The sequence below is a fragment of the Neoarius graeffei genome, chromosome 1 (genome assembly GCF_027579695.1).
Source record: "Neoarius graeffei isolate fNeoGra1 chromosome 1, fNeoGra1.pri, whole genome shotgun sequence".
NCBI classification, from domain to species: Eukaryota; Metazoa; Chordata; class Actinopteri; order Siluriformes; family Ariidae; genus Neoarius; species Neoarius graeffei.
In genome coordinates, this window is record NC_083569.1 from 106,609,211 (window position 1) to 106,631,946 (window position 22,736).

Here is a 22,736-nt window from a genome sequence, read left to right on the forward strand (position 1 = left end):
CAGGACCTGAAGCCATCAAGAAGGGGCAAAAACTTTTTCACACACGAAAAATAAGTGTTGGATCACTTTAAAAAAAAAAAAAAAAAAGCAATATTTTAAAAATGCACTAAACTGACGATGCACACGCAGTTAAAGGTCCCATGGCATGAAATTTTCACTTTCTGAGGTTTTTTAACGTTAAAATGAGTTCCTCTGACCTTCTTAAGTCACCCCAGTGGCTAGAAATTTCATAATGTGTAAACCAAACTATGCCCAACATTTGAGAATGGCGCGTCAAAACGGCGCGTTGATAAACTCTTCCCTTTACTACGTCAGCAAGGGAGATGATCCCCACGCCCCCCCTCTGGATTCCCACCCACTGTATGGATTGCCCGCCCAGCTCAAAAGTTGCCACCAAACATGGAAGTTGCGCTGTACATGGATGTGACAACACAGAAAAGAGTCTGTTTTTACTGCCGACGGGAGAGCCCCTGAAGACGCAGTGGCTTAATTTTATTTACTTCAATAATACGCTGTCGAGTCTACCTAAGACGGTGTATGTTTGTCGGAAGCATTTTCCTGATGAATGTTTCCACAACTTGGGACAGTACAGGGCAGGTTTTGCACATCAACTGTCACTGAAGCCTGGGTCCGTACCAAGCATCCCTGCCGCATCAGCCACAAACACCGAACAAGTAAGTGTAGAACTGTTAGGTCGTTTTGCCGTGTTTTAAAATCGGTGCCACGTTAACCTTGCAATGGCTACATTAGCTGTGCAGCTAACCGCATGCTCTGTTATAATAGCCAATCAAAACAGTTTTTACAAAGACACCCACATTCTTTTTTTTAAGTCACTCGTTCATTTTATTTGTTTGTTTGTTCAGTAAAAACCCAAACATTTGTTGAATTTATTTTATTTCCTCGCGTCGCACCTTAATGACGTCAGCGTGTGGTATTTTTCCCTTCGCGGTTTGTTCCTTCTCTCTCGCCATAGTAAGACACCCACATCCGCTTGTTCTGACCCACTGGAGGTAGCGGCACAGTGCTGTTAGCCAATCAGAGGTAACACGTTTACATGTCACGAATATTAATGATAAGACCCGCCCCCACCCTCTACCCTTCCCCGCCTCCTGCTTCTCATTAGCAAAACGACGCACTGGGAAAAGCGCTGAAATGGGGCTTTCTCCCAGGAGGCTACATCTACGTGCCGAGGGTTCATTTCGAGAAAGGCTGCGGGTATAACATCCGGAAACCTCCACGAGCCCGTTTAAAGCATCAACAAACCACCATGCCATGGGACCTTTAACGGATGAAATCAGAATGGAGGGAGAGGGGGTCAATACTTTTTCACACAAGGGGGGAAAACAGGACCGTTCGACAAATCGAAGGAAAAAAACCGTCTGACTTGGTGTTTAAAAACGTTTCCTTTAACGTGTGTGATATTAGAGCTTGTCGAGAAACGTGAGAACTTGGACGAATGTGAGGTAACACAGGGAAGGGGGCCGATACTTTTTCACACCCGATGTCGACCATAGCTTAGTGTGCATCTCTGTCATTTATTTTGCATTTATGAATAAGAATAATCACGAGAATGATAATTAGTACTAATCGCACAGTCTCAGAACAGGGTGATTATTCCTCCCGCAGGTTAGTCGACTCCGAAATCCAAATCCATCCCTCGCTCCAAGTTTCCCTCCATGTGTCTCACTTGACAGATGAGCGCAGTGACAGGTTTATTATACATTTATAACAGATTTATTACTGTTCTTTCTTGGCAGAGGGAAGATGAATGAAAGGAGCGATACGGTGTTACAAATGGACATGCTTTGTGTGTGTGTACCTCAGGTCGACGTATTTGATGGTGAGCAGGCGGAAAGTCTGCAGCGCGAGCTGCTCCACTCTGTTCCCGGCCATGCAGAGGCGCTCGACGGCGCTCAGTCTCTCCAGTACGGCCGGAACGCCGCTGAACTCATTGAAAGAGAGGCCGAGGTAGCAGAGGCGCTGCAGGGAGCCCAACTCCACTGGCAACGACGTCAACATGTTCCCGTCCAACAGCAACGTCTGCAGGCTGAAACAGCACACACACACACACACGCTTACTTCTCGATGCGCTACTGTAGCCGTTTATTCAAATGTTTACACAGTTTATCCAGCAGCTCTGACGATAACACACTCCAAATCAACGCTAATTCGTTAACGTTTCCATAGCAACAACTTCAACAAGGACCGACGCTACGTGTTGCATACCGTACAAACCTGCGTAATCAATCATTCATCGATATCTCACGAGACGATTATTAAACGCTCGTAAGAGTCGTCTCCGGTGTCAGACAAGTTTACGCTTTTTCTGGTTTCTTAGCAACACAACAATCTACGTTTTTCATCTTATTAACTTTGACAGACAGGGGAAAAAAAAAAAAAAAAAAGACAGTGGTGAGAGAACAAGTGTTTAAAAAAAAAAACCCTGAACACTAATCTTTTGCAACTTCTGTGCTATAAGAGAACCTCCTTGTGAAGTACAGTGGTGCTTGAAAGTTTGTGAACCCTTTAGAATTTTCTATATTTCTGCATAAATATGACCTAAAACATCATCAGATTTTCACACAAGTCCTAAAAGTAGATAAAGAGAACCCAGTTAAACAAATGAGACAAAAATATTACACCTGGTCATTTATTTATTGAGGAAAATGATCCAATATTACATATCTGCGAGTGGCAAAAGTATGTGAACCTCTCGGATTAGCAGTTAATGGGATGACAATCAGGTGTGAGTGGGCACCCTGTTTTATTTAAAGAACAGGGATCTATCAAAGTCTGATCTTCACAACACATGTTTGTGGAAGTGTATGATGGCACGAACAAAGGAGATTTCTGAGGACCTCAGAAAAAGCGTTGTTGATGCTCATCAGGCTGGAAAAGGTTACAAAACCATCTCTAAAGAGTTTGGACTCCACCAATCCACAGTCAGACAGATTGTGTACAAACGTAGGAAATTCAAGACCACTGTTACCCTCCCCAGGAGTGGTCGACCAACAAAGATCACTCCAAGAGCAAGGTGTGTAATAGTCGGCGAGGTCACAAAGGACCCCAGGGTAACTTCTAAGCAACTGAAGGCCTCTCTCACATTGGCTAATGTTAATGTTCATGAGTCCACCATCAGGAGAACACTGAACAACAATGGTGTGCATGGCAGGGTTGCAAGGAGAAAGCCACTGCTCTCCAAAAAGAACATTGCTGCTCATCTGCAGTTTGCTAAAGATCACGTGGACAAGCCAGAAGGCTATTGGAAAAATGTTTTGTGGACGGATGAGACCAAAATAGAACTTTTTGGTTTAAATGAGAAGCGTTATGTTTGGAGAAAGGAAAACACTGCATTCCAGCATAAGAACCTTATCCCATCTGTGAAACATGGTGGTGGTAGTATCATGGTTTGGGCCTGTTTTGCTGCATCTGGGCCAGGATGGCTTGCCATCATTGATGGAACAATGAATTCTGAATTATCCCAGCGAATTCTAAAGGAAAATGTCAGGACATCTGTCCATGAACTGAATCTCAAGAGAAGGTGGGTCATGCAGCAAGACAACGACCCTGAGCACACAAGTTGTTCTACCAAAGAATGGTTAAAGAAGAATAAAGTTAATGTTTTGGAATGGCCAAGTCAAAGTCCTGACCTTAATCCAATGGAAATGTTGTGGAAGGACCTGAAGCGAGCAGTTCATGTGAGGAAACCCACCAGCATCCCAGAGTTGAAGCTGTTCTGTACGGAGGAACGGGCTAAAATTCCTCCAAGCCGGTGTGCAGGACTGATCAACAGTTATTGCTGCACAAGGGGGTCACACCAGATACTGAAAGCAAAGGTTCACATACTTTTGCCCCTCGCAGATCTGTAATATTGGATCATTTTCCTCAATAAATAAATGACCAAGTCTAATATTTTTGTCTCATTTGTTTAACTGGGTTCTCTTTATCTACTTTTAGGACTTGTGTGAAAATCTGATGATGTTTTAGGTCATATTTATGCAGAAATATAGAAAATTCTAAAGGGTTCACAAACTTTCAGGCACCACTCTATGCTGTACTACTGTAGCTAGCTATATTGTTGTGGTTGCTAGGGCAACGCTACATTTTGACAGGTTTACGACTAGCAGTTAGTGTAGCTAGTCAGCTAGCTAAAACGATAAGGATAATATGAGTAATGACAGGAGGATGGAGGTGTTTCTGAATCGTACATGCAATTTTTTTCCTCTTATCTTCTTCAAAGAAATACAAAAAAAAAAAAAAGGAATTTCTGCCTTGCTCATGTCCTGTTTTAACTTTTAGATTGAATAAAATGACTTTGATAAAGCACCAAGAGGCCACTTCTCAGGGTGTGTGTGTGTTATAGTGCTGAACCTGTAGGGGGCAGCAGTGCTACTGAAGTGGAAAAGCAGGCTGTGGGGTTCAGGTTGTTCCAGGTGAGCAGCCAGCTGCCTCGAGGACGTGGTTTTATACTGAAACGCTTCCTCTCAGCCTGGGTTTGTTTCTGTAGATCATGTGACCTTGGGGTCATGTGATCTCAGTGCTGATTTATTAAAAGTTGCTCCTGATGAAGGTTTAAGACTGTTTACACATCCATCCATCCATGTGACCCGTCTATACCTCCATCACTCAGATAAATTGATCTATCCATCAATTATCCTGCATCTATACCCGTGTCTGTCTATCCATCCCTGCTCTGTCTGTCCATCCATTATTCTGCATCTACACCTCTGTCCATCCATCAAAGCTGTTCATCATGTCTCATCCATCCATCCATCCATCCATCCATCCATCCATCCATCCTCATACAGCTCCATCTATACGGTCATCTACTGATTCACCCTTCCATTAATCCATCCACCCATCCGGTATTGACACACCTATCCATCCATCCATCCATATACTGTTTCATCCATTCATCCACAAACTGCATCATCCATTCATCAGCATACTGCTTTCATCCATCCACCCACCCACATGCTGTTCCATCCATCCATCCATCCATCCATCCACATGCTGCTCTATCCATTCATCCACATACTGTTTCATCCATTCATCCATCCACCCACCCACATGCTGTTCTATCCATCCATCCATCCATCCACCCACATACTGCTCCATCCATTCATCCACATACTGTTTCATCCATTCGTCAACATACTGCTCCATCCATCCATCCATATACGGCTCCATCCATCCACCCACCCACATACTGTTTCATCCATCCACCCACCCACATACTGTTTCATCCATCCATCCACATACTGTTCTATCCATCCATCCGCATACGGCTCCATTCATCCATCCATCCACATACAGCTCCATCCACCCACCCATATACTGTACCATCCATCCACCCGCATACTGTTTCATCCATGTCAACATACTGCTCTATCCATCCACATCCTGTTTCATTAATTCATCAGCATACTGCTCCCATCCATCCATCCACCCACCCACATACTGTTCTATACTTTCACCTATGCACATACTGCTCCATCCATCCACCCACCCACATACTGTACCATCCATCCATCCAGATACTGCTCTATCCATTCATCCACATACTGCTCCATCCATCCACCCATATACTGTACCATCCATCCATCCATCCATCCATCCATCCATCCATCCATCCAGATATTGCTCTATCCATCCACCCATATACTGTACCATCCATCCAGATAGTGCTCTAACCATTCATCCGCATACTGCTCCATCCATCCACCCACATACTGTACCATCCATCATCCATCCATCCATCCATCTATCCATCCAGATACTGCTCTATCCATTCATCCGCATACTGCTCCATCCACCCACCCACATACTGTACCATCCATCCATCCATCCATCCATCCATCCAGATAGTGCTCTAACCATTCATCCGCATACTGCTCCATCCATCCACCCACATACTGTACCATCCATCATCCATCCATCCATCCATCTATCCATCCAGATACTGCTCTATCCATTCATCCGCATACTGCTCCATCCATCCACCCATATACTGTACCATCCATCCATCCATCCATATACTGCTCTATCCATTCATCCGCATACTGCTCCATCCATCCACCCATATACTGTACCATCCATCCATCCATCCATCCATCCAGATACTGCTCTATCCATTCATCCACATACTGCTCCATCCATCCACCCATATACTGTACCATCCATCCATCCATCCATCCATCCATCCATCCAGATACTGCTCTATCCATTCATCCGCATACTGCTCCATCCATCCACCCATATACTGTACCATCCATCCATCCATCCATCCATATACTGCTCTATCCATTCATCCGCATACTGCTCCATCCATCCACCCATATACTGTACCATCCATCCATCCATCCATCCATCCAGATACTGCTCTATCCATTCATCCACATACTGCTCCATCCATCCACCCACATACTGTACCATCCATCCATCCACCCACATACTGTACCATCCATCCATCCATCCATCCATCCATCCATCCATCCAGATACTGCTCTATCCATTCATCCACATACTGCTCCATCCATCCATTCACCCATCTACCCCAGTCCTTGAAAAAAAATCTCCCAGTCTTATTTGCCCACTGGGCGAGCAGCACCCAAAACATACTCGCCTGAAAAACAATTCTACTTGCCCAGAGCTTTATTTTATTTTGGAGAGGACAGAATGCAGTTGATTTTTTTTTGATAGGTGAAGAAGCATACTTATGATAAATCCACAAAACCGTAACACCAATATACGCAGACACATTCAGAAAGAAAGAAGTTCTAGTAGCAGAGGAAAGAATAATTTAGGGTATATTAAGCTGTGGAGAGTTTTGAATGAGTATAATAATAATGCTGGAGTTTTGTTTCTGTTATCAAAGGAACCCAGTCCTGTGCAAAATGTCACTGTGGAACCAGAGTGTAGAAATGAACCTACAGTTCCAGAGAGTTCTACACAAAAACACACTGAACTTTACAACAGCTGCACACGTGTGAAATGGAAATAAATCGACTCGGGCAGGAAAAACTATTTTGGATAAAATAATTGTTGTCTGTTACACACTGATCAACCTGTATGACTCAACTGTGCCTTTGAATCGAGAATAAATGAAAAGGGAAATGAACATTAACCGTTTGTTGAAATTATTATTACAAGAAGGATTATAGTTAGTGTACGACTATAGCGACAACTGGAATGTCCCGATTCTGCTAGTGTTTGTAATTTAATTACAACGGATGGAGTAGTATGTTGACGAATGGATGAAACAGTAGATGGATGGATGGAGAGAGCAGTATATGGATGGATGGATGGATGGATGAGTATATGGATGGATGGATGGATGGATGGATGGATGGATGGAGCAGTATATGGATGGAGCAGTACGTGGATGGACGGACCAGTATGTGGATGGATGGATGGATGGATGGATGGATGGATGGATGGATGGAGCAGTATGTGGATGGAGCACAACATGGATGGATGGAGCAGTATTTGAATTGAGCAGTACGTGGATGGACGGAGCAGTATGTGGATGGATGGATGGATGGATGGATGGATCAGTATGTGGATGGAGCAGTACATGGATGGATGGAGCAGTATGTGGATGGATGGATGGATGGAGCGATGGATGGATGGATGGATGGATGGATGGATGGAGCAGTATATGGATGGAGCAGTACATGGATGGATGGATGGATGGATGGATGGATGGAGCAGTATTTGGATGGAGCAGTACGTGGATGGATGGAGCAGTACATGGATGGATGGAGCAGTACGTGGACGGATGGAGCAGTATGTGGATGGATGGAGCAGTACATGGATGGATGGAGCAGTACGTGGACGGATGGAGCAGTATGTGGATGGATGGACGGACGGATGGATGGATGGAGCGGTATATGGATGGATGGAGCAGTATATGGATGGATGGATGGATGGATGGATGGATGGATGGAGCAGTATATGGATGGAGCAGTACATGGATGGATGGATGGATGGATGGATGGATGGAGCAGTATTTGAATTGAGCAGTACGTGGGTGGATGGAGTAGTATGTGGATGGATGGAACAGTATGTGGATGGATGGATGGATGGAACAGTATGTGGATGGATGGATGGAGCGGTATATGGATGGATGGATGGAGCAGTATGTGGATGGATGGAGCAGTACATGGATGGATGGATGGAGCAGTATTTGAATTGAGCAGTACATGGATGGATGGATGGATGGAGCAGTATTTGAATTGAGCAGTACGTGGATGGATGGAACAGTATGTGGATGGATGGAGGGAGCAGTATGTGGATGGATGGATGGGTGGAGCGGTATATGGATGGATGGAGCAGTACATGGATGGATGGATGGATGGATGGATGGAGCAGTATTTGAATTGAGCAGTACGTGGATGGATGGAACAGTATGTGGATGGATGGAGGGAGCAGTATGTGGATGGATGGATGGAGCGGTATATGGATGGATGGAGCAGTACATGGATGGATGGATGGAGCAGTATTTGAATTGAGCAGTACGTGGATGGATGGAACAGTATGTGGATGGATGGAGGGAGCAGTATGTGGATGGATGGATGGAGCGGTATATGGATGGATGGAGCAGTACATGGATGGATGGATGGATGGATGGAGCAGTATTTGAATTGAGCAGTACGTGGATGGATGGAACAGTATGTGGATGGATGGAGGGAGCAGTATGTGGATGGATGGATGGAGCGGTATATGGATGGATGGAGCAGTACATGGATGGATGGATGGATGGAGCAGTATTTGAATTGAGCAGTACGTGGATGGATGGAACAGTATGTGGCTGGATGGAGGGAGCGGTATATGGATGGATGGAGCAGTATTTGAATTGAGCAGTACGTGGATGGATGGAACAGTATGTGGCTGGATGGAGGGAGCGGTATATGGATGGATGGAGCAGTATTTGAATTGAGCAGTACGTGGATGGATGGAACAGTATGTGGCTGGATGGAGGGAGCAGTATGTGGATGGATGGATGGAGCGGTATATGGATGGATGGAGCAGTATTTGAATTGAGCAGTACGTGGATGGATGGAGCAATAATGTGGATGGATGAACATTTAATTACAATTAAATTATTGTACCGACCACTATTAGATAAAATTAAAATTAAATCTTACAACATTGTTTGAAAGCCTAGAGCAAGATATTTTATTTTACAAATAACACTTCAGATATCGTTTTAACAATAATAAGCATTGCTGTGTAACTACATGTCCATGGAGGAGCAGGAATAGTTTACCATCCAGCCCGCGCTTTAGGTCGGAGCCCTCTGAGAGTAAATGCTTTGGCTTTCGCAACATTCTGTTCCCAAAAGCTGATGTCGGGAAAAAGTCTTTACACAAAGGTGGTTTTCTTGCTTCTGTAGTTGTTTTTTTTTAAACTGTTCTTCCGTGTCGGGACTTTTCGGGGGGAAAAAAAAAAAAAGGTATATTCCAACATGTAGCTAATGCTAGACCACAAATCTGCACCGTCACCCCAGTCATTTCGAGGAATTTTGTACGGATCAGAACCGCTAATAAACTAATTTCCGCGTATATCTATCCTTCGCTTCTTTCTGACTAAGATTATCCCAGTGATCCGGTAGTAGAGCTTTCTTAGCTGGAGTTTTCTTCAGACAACAGCAACAGACGCCGGACGTCTCCGCTTGGCTTCAGTATGTGAACAGCCAATCAGCGGGTCCCGTATGTGTTTACGATTTTTATGTCATGATTTACAACCAACGGGAGACGCCCTTTGTCGGCTGTCCACCAATCACAGGCTCCCGTGTCACAATGGCGGTATGTTGATAAATATTTAGAAAATAAAAATATTATTATGAAATATATGAAACCATCAAAAACAATTTTAAAAAAATCGTAATATGGTTTCACTGGTTAGAGGTAAGGAACATTATTCAGTGGTGATGTTCATTATTAACTCCAATCGGGAGTTCCAAGTTTGATACCTGCCGCTTCAACCGCGCTGCTGGCACACGATGTCCTTGACCCTCGTGGCCCTGAGCCAATTGGTATAATTACATCATTCCGTATTCCTCAAAATATTTCTGTACTTTTATATTTTGTCGTGTTGATGAATAAAACTTTTGAATGCATTTCCCGTGAACCGAGCCGAGCTGCTTTAGACTGGTTCCCTGCTCTCTTAGCGCAGAGTGAGCATACAGTCAGAGTCTCTGACGCTTGGTAGGATTCATTTTATACAGGAACCAGTCCAGGAAAACAAGATTTTCGATAGACACAGGTGAACTTTGTTTTGACGAGGAGTCAGATGTCACAATGCGTGATTCACTTTGCAGAATAATAATAATAACTGAAATATGCTACTGCCTGACTGACAGTTCAGACCTGCATCACGGAGCGGTTGCCTGGGCTGCTTCGGTTGCCAGCACTAACTTTTGTTGCCCGATTGGACGAATAAAGTTTTACTCGTCCTTGCACATACTTTAGTCGTCTCTGACGATCGGACTTGAGGTTTTTCAAGCACTGTACACACATACTGTTCTATCCATCCATCCATCCATCCATCCATATACTGTTCCATCCATCCATCTACTGCTCCATCCATTCCATCCATCCATCCACATACTGTTCCATCCATCTATCTACTGCTCCATCCATTCCATCCATCCATCCACATACTGTTCCATCCATCCATCTACTGCTCCATCCATTCCATCCATCCACATACTGTTCTATCCATCCATCTACTGCTCCATCCATTCCATCCATCCATCCATCCATCCATCCACATACTGTTCTATCCATCCATCTACTGCTCCATCCATCCATCCATCCATCCATCCATCCATCCATCCATCCATCCACATACTGTTCCATCCATCCACATACCACTCCATCCATCCATCCACCCACATACTGTTCCATCTATCCATATACTGCTCCATCCATCCATCCATCCATCCATCCATCCATCCATCCATCCATCCATATACCGCTCCATCCATCCATCCATCCATCCACATACTGTTCCATCCATCTATCTACTGCTCCATCCATTCCATCCATCCATCCACATACTGTTCCATCCATCCATCTACTGCTCCATCCATTCCATCCATCCACATACTGTTCTATCCATCCATCTACTGCTCCATCCATTCCATCCATCCATCCATCCATCCATCCATCCACATACTGTTCTATCCATCCATCTACTGCTCCATCCATCCATCCATCCATCCATCCATCCATCCACATACTGTTCCATCCATCCACATACCACTCCATCCATCCATCCACCCACATACTGTTCCATCTATCCATATACTGCTCCATCCATCCATCCATCCATCCATCCATCCATCCATCCATCCATCCATCCATCCATCCATATACCGCTCCATCCATCCATCCATCCATCCATCCACATACTGTTCCATCCATCCATCCATCCATATACCGCTCCATCCATCCATCCATCCATCCATCCATCCACATACTGTTCCATCCATCCATCCATCCATCCATCCATATACTGTTCCATCCATCCATCCATCCATCCATCCATCCATCCACATACTGTTCTATACATCCATCCATATACTGCTCCATCCATCCATCCATCCATCCATATACTGTTCTATACATCCATCCATATACTGTTCTATACATCCATCCATATACTGCTCCATCCATCCATCGTTCTACACATCCATCCACATACTGTTCTATACATCCATCCATATACCACTCCATCCATCCATCCACATACTGCTCCCTCCATTCATCCACCCACATACTGTTCTATCCATCCATCCACCCACATACTGTTCCATCCATCCACATACTGCTCCATCCATCCACATACTGCTCCATCCATCCATCCATGTACTGCTCCATCCACATACTGCTCCATCCATCCACGTACTGCTCAATTCAAATACTGCTCCATCCATCCATATACCGCTCCATCCATCCATCCATCCATCCATCCATCCATCCATCCATCTACTGCTCCCTCCATTCATCCACCCACACTGTTCTATCCATCCACCCACATACTGCTCCATCCATCCATCCATCCATGTACTGCTCCATCCACATACTGCTTCATCCATCCATCCATCCATCCATCCATCCACATTCTACTCCATCCATCCACGTACTGCTCAATTCAAATACTGCTCCATCCATCCATCCATCCATCCATCCATCCATCCACATACTGCTCCATCCATCCATCCATCCATCCATCCATCCATCCATCCATATACTGCTCTCTCCATCCATCTACTGTTTCATCCATTCGTCAACATACTACTCCATCCATTGTTCCATTTCTCCATCCACCCATCTACTAGTCCATTTTTATTTATGATACAGTTCTGTCTATGCAGCTTTCACTGGCTGCCTGTCGCAGCTCGCATCAAGGGGTCAGGTCCTTCCTGCTTACCTCCAGAGACTGGTCCAATCCCTACACACCAGCCAGATCCCTACGCTCCGCTACTACTGGTCTCCTGGCCCCTCCTCCTTCCCATCGAGGTCAGAACTGCCGACTCCCTGACCACCTTCAAGCGCAGACTGAAGACCCACCTCTTCAAGCTGCACCTCCCCCCTGCGTCCCTGCCCACTGTGTAATTGCGTAGCGGTATTGACCGGCTGTGTACTGTCTCGCCTGGTCAGGGTGACTCAGTGTTAACCGCTGGGTTTTTTTTCCCCCTCTGCTTAGTTGAACTTTGTCAGCTCATGTACATGGTTGGCTTGTTTTTCTTGGTTGTTTGCCGAGTGCCGGTACTTCAACAGAATATTACACTACACGTTGTTCAGTTGGCACTGGAGGTTCAGCACTTCTTGTACCGGACTTCTACACCTGTTCTACATCACTCTATTAACTTATCCAACCAAATCGTTCACTCCATTCATCCGTCCGTCCCACCCAACTGTCCTCCAGTGAAGTTCCACCTTTCTGCATCACACCAGTCACAGTGAAACATGGTGCCCACTCTTCCACCTTCCCTCCCTCCATCCTTACTTGTGCATGTTGCCCACACTGGGGTGGAGGCTGCTGATGCAGTTGCAGCTGAGGTTGAGCTCAGTGAGGGTGGAGATGGAGGTCAGCGCCAGGGGGAACGTTCCCAACTGGTTATTGGACAGGTTCAGACTCCGCAACCGAGAGAACCTAAAACACACACACACATGATTAGTGAATGAGAGACCTGAGTGTGAGCGATGAAGAAATACTTCAGCTTGAAATGACAGTGACCATGCTGACTCACAGGTTCAACGAACAGCCACACACACCTCCCCCATTGTCTCTCTCTCTCTCTCACTGTCTGTTTTTGTTCAGCTCCAGGACTCTGTCCTAACCACAGCTGCACTGTCGAACATTGAGTACTTTTTTTTTTTTCTCTTTTACCCAGCATGCCCTGGTGCTGGAGATGGCTGGAGAGCTTTGAAGCTTTTGTGCTTGGGTAAATATGATCACAAACAAGGTTGAGGGTTTTGAGAGAAAACAATCACGCCTCTCTCTGCAGGCACGCAGCCCTCTTTGCTGAAGAGTAACATGCGTGGAAAATCCTAACAACAACAACAACACCGGGCCGAGAGAGAGAGAGAGAGAGAGAGAGAGGTGGGAGCCATAATGGCATATGAGGTGTGTTTACAGAGAAACAAAGGGCCACCCACATGCTCCATGTCTCTCTTTCACACCACACAAACCTATCCATCCATCCATCCATCCATCCATCCATATCCATTTTTGTCTTCACTCCCTATTGAGGTTTTTCACCTGACGTCACAGGGTCACGTGACGCCCTGGTGTCCGCCATTTTGAAGGTCAAGCTAGCTAATGTCAACATCATAGTAGCTAGTATGTTACTGTAGCAATGCTTACGTTCAGTCATTTGGATGACCGTTAAAACCTTTCAGTCTCAAGTTTTTCCTTTACTGGATTTACTAGTTTACTGAGCTAGCGCGCTCGGGCAGGCTGGGAGCTAGCGCGCTAGCTCAGTAAACTAGTAAATACAGTAAAGGAAAAACTTGAGACTGAAAGGTTTTAACGGTCATCCAAATGACTGAACGTAAGCATTGCTACAGTAACATACCAGCTACTGTTGTTGACATTAGCTAGTGCTAACAGCTAGCTGCTAGTACACTGCTACAACACAGACACCGACCCTAATAATACAGTTCTTGGTCATTGCCTGGTAACAGCAAATTTATAACGGGCCATGTCTCAACAGACTAAGAAGTTATTTCAATGACATTTAATAACATTTTGTTTATCCTGAGGACCGAAAGTAAATGAAAATGTGAACAAACCTTAGCTGTAATCAGATGGCGACCACCGGCTCCAGGGACGACCCGCTGATGTAGGCATGTTACCCAGCCTGACACAAAATATTTGTAGGCATCCAAACTCTTATACGCTTTCAGATCAATACCTGTGTATGGCGATGGGTTTTTAACGACATAGGTATACAGATCATGTGGGCCGAAGTCAGGTAAAGACGAGGGCTTCGTGTACTTCCGTACGTCAGTGAACAATCCTGGTGGAAGCAGGTAAACATCGTTCTCTAAGCCTGCTAACCTCAATTTTTGCAAATACCTCTCCCTCTGCTCGCCCTGTAAATGCCCTACGTCGCTGGATAGTGAAGGTGTTTTCTGCATCTCGCTCCTTTTTCTTTTATGTTTTCCGTTTGTCGCCTTCCTCGCATTCAAACCGATTCGAACCGTGACGTCCAAAATGGTGGCCTCACATGACTTGGTCACGTGGGTGAAAAACTAAACACAACAAGTTGAACGAACACTTTCATTCGGTTTAAGATTTTGCATCGTTTACTGCAAACAGGTGTCACGAAATTATATCCGTAACCCCCGTTTCACCCCATTTGACTCCGTTCAATTCGCGCCACGCTTTTGATTTGCGCTTCGTATTAAACCTCATCCCCATCCCCACTCCTGCAGATACGGAGGCCGCAAGCGGAACACGTTCGAGGTAAAACTCGGTCAGACCTTCTTCCCAGACTCTTATCCTTTTATTTATTTGCATTCCAACAGCCAACTCCCCTCTTTCACTTTCACATCCGTGCCTCTTTCACCACCACCACCACTCCTGTTCTTCATGTTTACAGGGTTGCCAGGAGTGTGTTATACGGTAACGGCAGCCAAAAACAAAAATTACTCCATAACCTGCTTTTAAAGTAATGGAAAACATCCGGCAGTGTTCATGACGTCATACCAGGGGTTTATCTAATATGAGGGCGCTCACCATGGCGAGGGAGCGAAGCGACGACCGGGGGGGGGGGGGGGGGGATGGTGCCGGTTGTCCGTCCCCCCCCTCCACCGTGCGAAGCCTTTGAAAAATTGAGGCTACAATGGAACATTCTGAGGCTATCTGACAGGGAAATTCTAACAAATTGTCAACATTGAAAAAGAAAGAAGTAATCATCTTCTGCCCCGGACAGTCTTTGGCTTTCTTCCGCTTCGTGGCGCGGGATGACATCTTTAAATGCCCAAGTGTCAACAAAAACAACTCGCGAACTACTTCTGTCCAAAGCTCCCGCGCCGGTGGGTGAAAGGTCATTCAGTCTCGAGAAATCTCGCGCTACAAGTCAGCTGACCTTGTCAAATCTCGCGAGAGCAGTCGCGACAAGTAAACAACATGGCGCCTCGGTCTGAAACGCCAATTCGGATCATTTTTGCACCGTCTGGCGGCGTATCTACTATGACTGGAATATTTTTGGAGTAATTATAACGTATTTGATGATCAGACACATTGTCACGTGGTGTTGCTGGGATGTTTTCACGGAGAAAAGATCGTTCTGAGAAAGACTGCATGTTGTGCAGTAGCATACAGTGGGGAAAACAAGTATTTGATCCCTTGCTGATTTTGTTGGTTTGGCCACTAATAAAGACTGTGATATTAATGGTAGGTGTAGTCTAACATGCTGAGACAGAATATCACAAAGAAAATCAAGAAATCGACTTTAAAGAATTTGTATTAATTTATTTGCATTTTATTGAGGAAAATAAGTATTTGAACCAGGGCTTTGAACCGGAATTTTTTTCCTATTGGTTCGTTCCGAACAGAAACGGAATTTTAACGTTTCCGGTTTTGGGTTCCACCATTAAATAGACGTTCCCGAACCAGTTAGAACAAAAAAATTTCGTTCCCGGAACGGTTAATTACGTTCCCTGTCAGCTGTTTAACAAATGGCTATAAAATTATGTCTCTGTCTCATCCAGCTTAAGCCAAATGTAGGCTAATTCTATTACAACCTTCATTAAATAAGACAAGAAATAATTCAAAACAATTATTATTTCAAATGTTGGCGATTTGGATTCTCAGTATGTCTTCCCATCTACACAAACAGAAAAAGTGCCAAAAATGAAAGATAATTCGTTTAGTGTGTTACCAAAGGCTAGTCAGGCCCTATAGAGGGCTACCGCATGACGTCACCGCGCCGCGAGAGTTTGTTAGGCGCCATATTGGAAGACCAAGTACACATCTATGCAAGTACATACATACATAAAACAAACTACACCTGAAATGTAGCCAGGGCCGGTTCTGCCCTAATCTGGACCCGGGTGCAACATCGCGCAACCCCCCCCCCCCCCCCCCCAAAAAAAAACACCAGTCTAAATCAGGACAACCATCACATAACTATAACTATAAACATTTTATATCAACTATTTTAACTCAATGGGCTATAATAAATAAGCCTGCAGGCAGCCACGGCGGGCTGCCTCAGAAAAGTAACCATTTGTCCTACCTTAAAACTCGTTTTGCATTTTCTGCCTCCTTTTTTGTATTTTCGACCCTCCGTTTATTTTCTTTCCTTTTCTGAAAACCCGATTTGTGTCCAGACATTTTGTTCTGCTACCAACGAACTAACTCGTCAGGTCTCGTCTCTCGAGCCCGCGATGATTCCCGTGGGAAGGGCAACAACTGATACATTTTTACAAACAGCCAATAGGGAGGTTGCAACGTTCAGGCTCTTCTTTGCTCAGACACTCAGTAATGCACTTACTCACTAGTAGTCCACCTTCCCGCTCTCTCCATTCAGTCAGCGAACGTCACACAGGAAGTGAACCCCAGCGGGTCATAGAAACTTGCGCAGGAGAAGAATGACTTTATTTGTAGGCTACAGAAACTTTGAGGAACGAAATAAAAACCGGTATTAACCGGTTACCATTATTTTTAATAAGCGTTTCTGTTCCGGAACATAAAAAATAATAAAGTCTCTGGTTTCGTTTCTGTTCCATGTGAAATAGAAAAAGTTCCCGGTTTTCGTTTTCGTTCCTTGAACCGGTTCAAAGCCCTGATTTGAACCCTCTTGCCAAAAGGACTTTGTGGCAAACCCCTTATTAGCAAGCACAGAGGTCAGACATTTTTTGTAGTTGATGACCAGGTTTCGGCACATATTAGGAGGAATTTTGGTCCACTCTTCTTTGCAAATGACCTCTAGATCATCAAGATTCCGTGGCTGTCGCTTGGCAACTCTGAGCTTCAGCTCTCTCCATAGATTTTCTATAGGATTCAGGTCCGGAGACTGGCTGGGCCACTCCATGACCTTGATACGCATGTTTCTTCTTCAGCCATTCCTTGGTTGCCTTGGCTGTATGCTTTGGGTCATTATCCTGCTGGAAGACCCATCCACGACCCATTTTAAGCTTCCTGGCAGAGGGAAGGAGGTTTTCACTTAGGATTTTACGGTACATGGTTCCGTCCATCCTCCCTTTGATACGGTGAAGTAGCCCTGCGCCCTGTGCAGAAAAACACCCCCAAAGCATAATGTTACCACCTCCATGCTTGACAGTGGGGATGGTGTTCTTGGGGTCATAAGCAGCATGTCTCTCCCTCCAGACACGACGGGTTGAATTGATGCCAAAGAGCTCAATTTTGGTCTCATCTGACCATAACACCTTCTCCCAGTCACTCTCCAAGTCATTCAGATGTTCATTGGCAAAGTTCAGGTGGGCCTGCACATGTGCTTTCTTAAGCAGGGGTACTTTGCGAGCACTGCAAGATGTTAGACCATTGCGGTGTAAAGTGTTACCAACTGTTTGCTTGGTGACTGTGATCCCAGCTGCTTTAAGATCATCCACTAACTCTGCCCGTGTTGTATTAGGTCTATTTCTCACCGTTCTCATGATCCTGGAAACCCCACGAGGTGAGATCTTGTTTGGAGCCCCAGACCTAGGTCGATTGATGATCATGTTGCGAGTCTTGGACTTGCGCACAATTGCACCAACAGTTGTCACCTTAACGCCCAGCTTCTTGCTAATGGTTGTGTAGCCCATACCGGTCTTGTGCAGGTCTACAATCTTCTCCCTTAAATCCACAGAAAGCTCTTTAGTCTTTCCCATGTTGGAGAGTTTGGAGTCTGACAAACTGATCGATTCTGTGGCCAGGTGGCTTTTATACAAGTCATTAGTGATATCAGGTGTCTTCAATTTAGGCGACAAGGTAATTTGGAGAGTCTAACTTGTCTGTATTAACAAGAACTCTTGATGGTTACTAGGGGATCAAATACTTCTTTTTCTCAATAAAATACAAATAAATTAATATAGATATTTAAAAGTTATTTTCTGGATTTTCTTTTTGATATTCTGTCTCCACATGTTAGAATACACCTACCATTAAAATTACAGACTGATCAAGTCTTTCTTAGTGGGTAAACCAACAAAATCAGCAAGGGATCAAATACTTGTTTTCCCCACTGTAAGTGCATGGCCTAAGTGTGACTTGGGGTTCAATCGGCATTTCAGTAAGGGGGCGCACGCCAAGAGTAAGAGGGCGCAGCGCCCCTGTTGCCCGGTTTAGACGAAAGCCTGTCATGCTGTACAGTTTCACCATGACCGTAATTCTACACCTGATCAATAGGGCTGTAACAATATGCGTATCGAAATCGAAATCGCGATACGCAGAGCCACGATCCGTGTCGCGATACAAGAAGGCAGAATCGCGGTACACCCTTTCAAACTTCTCCTCAGCCCAAAAACAGAGGTGCTTCCAAACTTCAATTTATGAATACTTTACTTTTTATTTAAATTACATTTTAAACTTACTTAAATTACTTTTATTTTTTTATATCTATTAGTAAGTCGTTTTTTCGCCGACCTGCGACAATCTTCTGCGAGTCACGCAACGTCCACACTCGCCACTGGCAGAGCATTCGTTTCTTTTAAGCGGTCGCCATTCTGGTTGCGACGCGGGGAGCGAATCTGTAAACAAGCAGCTCATTGGCTGGCTAGGTGTGCCACAAGCCAATCACAATCACTTGACCGGAAAGGCATGCAGTGTTGCCAGATTGGGCGGGTTTAGGTGCTTTTTGGCTGGTTTTGAACATATTTTGGGGTGGAAAACGTTAGCAATATCTGGCAACACTGAAGGCATGTCTGCTTGGGCGGAAGCCTTCTGCGGCAGTTACATTTTGACACGCGAGCAACGTTTCACCATAAAAATTCCGTAATTTCCATCTGTTTTCCGCAATCACAGAAAATCATTGGCCCTATGAGAGTGAGACAGTGAGAGAGCCACTCCCCCCCAAAAAAAATCTTAACGGATTTACACGATTTGGAAAAATGACTTTCAGAACCGAAAAAAACAGAGCTTCCGGCTCAACAGTATTATTTTGAGAAATAAAACAATCTTTGGATATACATTTGTTCATTTTTGCATACATATTACTCATTCTCTGCAGTGGTCTGAATTATTTGTTATTAAATAGTTAATGTAAGTAAGTAAATGTTAATAAGTCAAATTTACTACTTTAAAAATACATTTTAAAAAAATCGTGGGTGTATCGAATCGTGGGTCAAAAATCGTGATACGAATCAAATCGTGAGTTGGGTGTATCGTTACAGCCCTACTGATCAATGAACGCAAATATGGTGACCATCTGAGGGGGAAAGAAATGAAGCTGCGCGCACACTCAGCATGGTCTCAACCAACAACTTGCCTGAGGAACCTTTATTTCAGGGTCCAGGCACAGACTGCTCGTAACTCTGCTGGAAATGTCAGGATTTCTCTCATTTATTATCAGTGTGCTTGCAAAAGCGCACTATTGTTCTTCTTAAGTTTTATTTTTACTATTATCATTCCGTTTCACCCATTTTTTGGATCCACTACTCTTTCTAGGGCTTTCGAGATAGAGACACTGTTCCAACGCTGAAACGTAGGGCCCGATCTGGAATGGCGTGCTTGTTTTCAGCTTTTGGATCGACACACCTGTTCTCTCATTCTTGTCATTTTTCTGCCATAGAGAATGAATAGGGCTCACGAATCGAATCGTCCTGCTCGGACACGCTTCATCGCAGACGCGCCAAACCTCATGTGATACCTCAGGCCAACTCCCCAGACACACATGCGCATTCGGTTCTGACCCGCACTCATTCTTTCCTTTCTTTTCATCCATTCACTTCCGGCCCTGTTGAAAATGAATGGCGTTTTGGGAAAAAAGCTTTCACTCTCCGTCAAATTTTTTTTTTTAACTGAGTGACCAAACTTCAAGAGACTTCATATGATGCCTCAGGGCAAGTCCCCACACATATCCGTCCCCTCATCTGAGACCTGCACTCGTCTTTTTCTTAGTTTTCACACATCCTTTTTTCCCTCCATAGGCTTCCATTGATTTTTGGCCCCACTCAAATGGATGGAGTTTTGCTCAGTAACACTTCACCACATATCCGCTGGTGTAGTGTGCTTGTATACAGCTTTTGGATCGATGCACCCGTTCTGTCGTCCTTGTCGTTTTTTCCCATAGGAAATGAATAGGACTCACGAATCGAGTCATCCTACTCAGACACGCTCCATCAGAGATGCACCAAACTTCATGTGATACTTCAGACCAACTCCCCTGACACATTCATGCAATCGGGTCTGAACTGCACTCGTCTTTTCCTTTTTTTTTTCCTTCTGTTCTGCTACAGCTCAGCAAGCACACTTTGCATTTTCTTTGCGGAAATGCAGTTTAGTTATTATTATTATCATTATTATTATTCAGCTACACAGGAAAGTAGACGTACACTTTCCTGATGGTGGTGCTATAGCGAATCCATCAGTCCGGTCCAGTCCCACTTCATCGAAGTCCTATGATTCTACCAAACAAAAATCCTCAAGAGCCATGTAGCTCCGCCCACTTTTAATCAACTAGTCTTTGGATCTTCACAATGTTGTCAAACTAGTACTCCGTGTCTGAGCACGTGTTCTCACACACACACACACCCACCTCTGGAGCTGCTGCAGCGAGTTGTCTGCGGGGAGGAAGTTGTGTTTTAGGTTGAGGTGAGTGAGGTCGTGGCTGTAGAGTAGGTTAGGAGGAAGTTTCTCCAAACTACAGCACGACAGATCCACCGAACTGATCCTCTGAGACACCATCTGAGAGAGAGAGAGAGAGAGAGAGAGAGAGAGAGAGAGAGAGAGAGATTAAAAACACTGCAGCTTTCGCTGTGATGAGCCTGAGTAAGACACACACCCACACACACCACCATACAGCATGATACAACGTGATGACATCACCGTCAAACGTGACCCCACACGATCGGGTATAATATGATAATACGATCCTACTAACAGAGCACGAGAGGCACATGACGGGCCATGACCCATACCCTCGCGCACGTGATGGGCTGACCACCTCAGCATAGGTGACCTGACAGGACGACCCCACCACATGCAACAAGACGATCCCACAGGACGGCCCCACCACACACCACGCGATCCGATCGGACGACCCCACCATATGCGACGCGATCCAGTACAACATGATGCAACATACCACCACACACACACACACACACACACACAACACTGGTGTTTCTGAACCTTCCAAACACCTCACTGAGGTTCTCTGGCTTTAAAATCTCCACAGTCCTTTCTTTCTCTCTCTCTCTCTCTCTCTCTGCTAATCTGAGGCTCCCGCTGGGATGAACACAGCTGACACTACGAGGCTGTTTCTGGGAAAAGCAGAAGAAAATAGACGGAATCTTTCTGCCCTAGTTGGGTTCACAGACGGAGCAGTGCGTGTGCTGTGTAGAATCCGACAGTAACGTTCATCCGAGGGCAACAGCCTCCAGAAACGACAGTGGAAAGGATTCTCTCACTGGGGCCTGAATCATTCCTTTACACAAACCTACAACACGTCATCTTACACCACAACAAACACCTCCACATCATACAAACACCACGCCATGACCCAACACCAGTCATTATAAACACCACCACATCATACAACACCAGTCATTATAAACACCACCACGCCATGACCCAACACCAGTCATTATAAACACCACCACGCCATGACCCAACACCAGTCATTATAAACACCACCACGCCATGACCCAACACCAGTCATTATAAACACCACCACATCATACAACACCACGCCATGACCCAACACCAGTCATTATAAACACCACCACATCATACAACACCACGCCATGACCCAACACCAGTCATTATAAACACCACCACATCATACAACACCACGCCATGACCCAACACCAGTCATTATAAACACCATCACATCATACAAACATGACGCCATGACCCAACACCACCACATCAACACCACGCCATGACCCAACACCAGTCATTATAAACACCACCACATCATACAACATCACGCCATGACCCAACACCAGTCATTATAAACACCACCACATCATACAACACCACGCCATGACCCAACACCACCACATCATTCAACACCACGCCATGACCCAACACCAGTCATTATAAAC

At 45.0% G+C, this 22,736-nt stretch overlaps 1 protein-coding gene across 2 annotated transcripts in view; it reads right to left on the reverse strand.

The window, feature by feature from the left end:
- Window positions 1-22,736, reverse strand: part of phlpp1 (PH domain and leucine rich repeat protein phosphatase 1) — a 165,289-nt gene that overhangs the window by 41,006 nt on the left and 101,547 nt on the right. For both annotated transcript variants that reach the window (XM_060914028.1, XM_060914038.1), the window contains exons 4-6: window positions 21,224-21,372; window positions 13,021-13,167; window positions 1,820-2,047 (exon numbers count right to left, since the gene is read on the reverse strand). In XM_060914028.1, the coding sequence (XP_060770011.1) occupies window positions 1,820-2,047; window positions 13,021-13,167; window positions 21,224-21,372 (524 nt within the window). The remainder of the gene's footprint in view (window positions 1-1,819; window positions 2,048-13,020; window positions 13,168-21,223; window positions 21,373-22,736) is intronic.